Here is a 5111-nt window from a genome sequence, read left to right on the forward strand (position 1 = left end):
CGTGTGCTCTTCCGATCTATTTTTGATTAACACATACGTATATGTTTATTCCGGTATCTCCGGTAAATATTTTGTTAACATAGATATGTAGATAACAAATAAATATCTAATAGATATCTTTGGTAGCTGTTTATTGAACATGGATGTGTAGATTATTATTAGATATCTAGTAGTTATCCATAATGGATATGGATAGTGTATAGATATGTGGATATCCAGTAGATATCTATTATGTATTTTGTTCTGTATGGGAAGAGTTATTTATCTGAATAGTCGGAAATGCCCATCACATATTCTGGTTTTTTTGATAATTTACTACGTAATCTCGATGCCGCGATTCTCTTAATTGTTTACTTTTTTGTGCCGTTACTTATTTCGAGAAGGCGCCATGATTACGAGCCAATTATTTATTTTTTTTAAAAGTATTATCTTCTTTTTATTATTATTTTTTTTAAATAAAAAAGTCTGCTCTGATTTGATTCACAGGCCAAACTGGCAATTATGAATTCATCAAAGTCGAGACTGTGGGTGAAAAGAAGAACGTGGGCATTATCACCTTGAACAGGCCAAAGGTTTTAAATGCTCTGTGCGATCAATTAATGACCGAAATAAATCACGCCTTGGAGCATATGGACTCGGATTCGGCCATCGCCGCCATCGTTCTGACCGGAAGTGAAAAGGCATTCGCAGCTGGTAAGAATTATACGTAAACTTTATTTTACGTACAATTATCACAAACAATATATTCATCAGGAAATCAAACGGCAGTCTTTTTTATCATCTTTAATATGGAAAAAAATATATATATATTATTATTATCATAGGTGCCGACATCAAGGAAATGAAGGATAACTCGTACGCATCGAACTTGAAACATAACTTTATAGCTCACTGGAACGGAGTTGCCAAAAGCAGAAAGCCCCTAATTGCTGCCGTAAATGGTTTTGCTGTAAGTAATGCTTTCGATTGTGTCTTTGGCAAGGCATTGCCGAAAAAAAATTGCGATAAATCGTTCATAATAGCACGGCACTTCCGTATTCCGTAGTTGGGCGGAGGGAACGAGCTCGCAATGATGTGCGATATTATTTACGCCGGTGACAAAGCCAAGTTCAGCCAACCAGAAATCGCCATCGGCACGATTCCCGGAGCAGGCGGTACCCAGAGGCTACCCAGGATCATCGGCAAGAGCAAGGCCATGGAAATGGTACTCACCGGCAACATGATATCCGCGGAAGAAGCTGAGAGAAGCGGTAGGTTTACAAGAATCTGAGTTAACACTCTATTGCAATCGGAAGGAACTCAGCTAAGTTATATACTTTGCGAATTTAAATATAAATATAGTATAAATTATATAAATTGGAATTCCACTATTCCAGCTTATGATTGTGTTGCAAGATATTTATTTGGCGCAGTATGATTGAATTATTGAATTTAAAATTCACATATAGAAATATTAAGCACCAAGATTCAGCCACAAAAGGCGCTTTCAAATTTATTTTCTATTGAAATTGTCTCTTTACATTTAATTTTTTATGTTTTTTGAATTTTTAACAATCTTTAATTAGTTTTACTTTTAATATTCTATTACTCATAAATTTCATAAAATTAAAATGTTAAATTTTATTTTTTTTTATCTTATCTACCCAGGTTTGGTCAGCAAAGTCTTTCCCGCTGACAAAGTCGTCGAAGAGGCGGTGAAACTGGGCGAAAAGATCGCATCTCACTCACCGTTGGTTGTCGCGATAGCTAAGGAAGCTGTTAATGCTGGTAAAAAAAATTATATAAATAAATAAAATAATTCAATGTAATCAAAATTGGGTAAGGTCTAATATATAATTACGATTTATTAATTTTAGCATACGAAACCACATTGCAACAGGGACTTCTGTTCGAAAAGAGACTGTTCCACAGCACTTTCTCTCTGGTGAGACATCCGTTTGTGATTACGAATAATCGAAATGATCGATGAAAAAAAACAGATTTATTAATACGTTTAAATTTTATTTCTTTTTTTTATCAGGCTGATAGAAAGGAAGGAATGGCAGCTTTCTTGGAGAAGCGCTCGCCGAAATATACAAATCAGTAGATTTTGCATTTATCTCTGTCTGCGAAAAGAGAGAAGGAACGCGAAGTGTTCATGAATATTTTTAAAAATATTTTTATACTGCATCTTTTTGTAATGAAAACCCTTTCTAATGTGTCTTGCCTTTGCTTTTCACTGATCGATAGATCTATCAAACTTCTGTTTGAAACTCTCTTCTTTCTCTTTGAGAGAGAGAAAAAAATGTTTATATATAATGTTCAGTTAAGAGGTTAAACATGAGATATTTACCTATTATATTTGTTACGACATATACATGTATATACTGCAATAAACTTTCGCAAGAAACAATGCAACGATGAGTGATTGCAAGAACAGGCGCAACGTTCAAATGAGACTTTTTTTTTTTTTATTCGAGTACATTACTGCTCTTACATAAAGTGGATTTCGAGTATGATACATTTAAAGCTAATATATATATATATATATATATAGAGCGTTGCAGTTAATATTAAAAGGAATAATAATTATTATATTATTATTATCATAGTAGAAAGTGAAGATTAGATGAGAATTATGCGTGAATCCGTTATCGACGTCGCGAATGACGATATCTATAATACTAGCGAGATACCTCGAAAAAAAACGATAGGAACAACAGGATTTCGGTAAACATCAACATAGCTTAAGTTAGAGTGTATAGCGAAAAAAAGATGCAATGCGTCACATTTAAATGATGTAATCCAGTAAGTAAGTAGTTCCCAGTAAACCGGAAAGGATTAAAGTGGATTAAAATTTTTAAATTTATGAGCTGAAATGGATTTGGCCTCCGTGGAAATGAATTAATGCATTTCTATTTTTTCGTAATACATAATATAATATTTTTTGGATTTAGATGGACTGAAACAATGCATTTCCTAGTCACAATTTTTAATTGAGTAACATTCATGATCCATTTTCACGGAAAAACTTTTTTTGAATTTAATCAGATTGAAAAAATTGCATTTCTAATCTAGAACTTTAAATTAACCAATATTCACGATTTGCTTTTTAGAGCTGAATTTTTTTTATTAAATGGCATAGAAAATAATTTCTATAAATAAATGAATACAAAGGCATTGGGCATTGAAATGGATTCAGATTTTCGAAAGTACGCATTCGCGAACGTTGAAATGAATTTATTTCAATCTATTTCAATCTATTCTCGTTTACTGGGTTTCTTATTACGTGTATGAATGTGTTTCTCAAAGTGAGAATTAAGCCTTGCGGCTGTAAATTTCTGCGAACTGGCGGTAAAAGTGGTTAAAAAATATTTCACTTTCGAGAACGTTATCAAAGAAGCGTTTTATCAAATTTTAGCAAGAAAATTTGACCGGGTCTCGTCGGGTATACGTTTTAGCGTCGTTGACTAGCTAATACTAACCGATGCGTACGTCGCGTACGCACCTCTCTCTCTCTCTCTCTCTCTCTCTTCGCGCTTAGGGTTCCTGCCGCGCAGATTTACCGTTTATTGCGATTCTTCATGGTGAAACGTCTCCAGAAGTTGCCGCTCTTCTTCGTGGGCGTCGCGGTGGGCGCCTCGTATGCGTAGCTGGACTCGTCATCCGTGTCCTGGGCGCTCGACGCTTCTCTGATCGGCGAACCACCGTGTCCGGAATCCCTGTCACCGTCCGTGCCATTTTTCTCCAGACCTGCAAGACATGTGGTTTCATTATCGAAATTCAAAGTGAAACACTTATCTTTTTGACGTTTGAAATTAGGGCTGGTGATTTGTTTCGAAAGCTTCGATATTCGAACTTCGAAGCTTATTCGGCATTAAAATCTTCGAATTCTTTCGAAGCTTCGAAGTTTCGAAAAATACATTCGTGCAAATGAATTTATTCAGAAAATTTATAAATATTGTAAATAAAAAGAATTTATATGGGACATTCTCTTTCGAGCGGGCCACCCTCTCTGTCTAAAATTCAGCTCAACCAAAAAATTTCTTCTTGGGCTCAAATTATAGGTACACATGTCTACTTTCATTAGCACTCTGGCCTTTTTACACATTCAATATGGCGGATCAGAATCGCGACTAGAATGGACCGTCAAAAAATTTTTAGAACAAACTTTAATTACTAAAGCACAAGGGGCTAGAAAATGGTTCTATTTCCATAAATTAAGGTTTTGGGTGTCGCTGAATAGGAATCCGCAGTCATAATTATAAAACAATGGCGAATCCAATATACCGGCCAAACACAGCCAATCTTCAAATAATAAGCAAATTTTTTGCACAAGACTCACCAAACCGGAGTTTTTTGGGACGCCAATTATGGAATTTTCAGTTATTAAAGCAGGATTCAGGATATCGAATGCAATATGGCGGATGGAATATGACCTGCAGTGCATTTCGCAACGTTCAAGTTAGAAGATTTTTTTGGTCAATCAATGTGTAGACATTGGTTTATTGGGTTTTTTATTACAAATTATCGATCTTTATTTAAAGTTCAAGGCTGTTGAGCCAATATGGTAGATAAAATATGGAAATAATGGAATTTGCAAATTTGAAGTTTGATCGGTATATTGGTTCGCTATTGTGAATTTTATAATTATGACTGCACATATTCGTATTCAGCGACACCCAAAACCTTAATTTATAGAAATAGAAAAATTTTTTAGCCCATTGTGTTTCAGTAATTAAAGTTTATTCCAAAAATTTTTTGACCACAGTCCATTCTATTCACAGTTCTAGATTCGCCATATTGAATTTTCAAAAAGGCCAGAATGCTAATGAAAGTAGACATGTATATCTACAATTTGAGTTTAAAAAGAAATTTTTTGATTGAGCTGAATTTTGGATAGAGGAGGTGACCCGCTTGACAGAAAATATCCCATATGTATGCTAAAAATATATATACCCATACAGCACAGAAGTTTGCAGCAATATTGCAGCAAAGTTGCAACATTGCATATTGCAATGCAATACTTCAGAAACATTGTTAAAATATAGATTTGCAACATTATTTTAATAATGTTGTAACAATATTTAAAAAAAATGTGAAAAGAATTAGATCGGAAGAGCACACGTCTG

At 34.4% G+C, this 5111-nt stretch overlaps 1 protein-coding gene across 1 annotated transcript in view; it reads left to right on the forward strand.

The window, feature by feature from the left end:
• LOC105448104 (probable enoyl-CoA hydratase, mitochondrial) overlaps positions 1-2433 on the forward strand; it is a 37425-nt gene extending 34992 nt beyond the window's left edge. Inside the window, exons 2-7 of the mRNA XM_011686467.1 lie at positions 487-693; positions 825-949; positions 1046-1250; positions 1648-1767; positions 1857-1924; positions 2021-2433. Coding sequence (XP_011684769.1) covers positions 487-693; positions 825-949; positions 1046-1250; positions 1648-1767; positions 1857-1924; positions 2021-2086 — 791 coding nt within the window. The 3' untranslated portion in view covers positions 2087-2433. The remainder of the gene's footprint in view (positions 1-486; positions 694-824; positions 950-1045; positions 1251-1647; positions 1768-1856; positions 1925-2020) is intronic.
• Positions 2434-5111: the final 2678 nt, after the last annotated feature.

Source organism: Wasmannia auropunctata, unplaced genomic scaffold (genome assembly GCF_000956235.1).
Source record: "Wasmannia auropunctata unplaced genomic scaffold, wasmannia.A_1.0 LD336088.1, whole genome shotgun sequence".
NCBI lineage: Eukaryota > Metazoa > Arthropoda > Insecta > Hymenoptera > Formicidae > Wasmannia > Wasmannia auropunctata.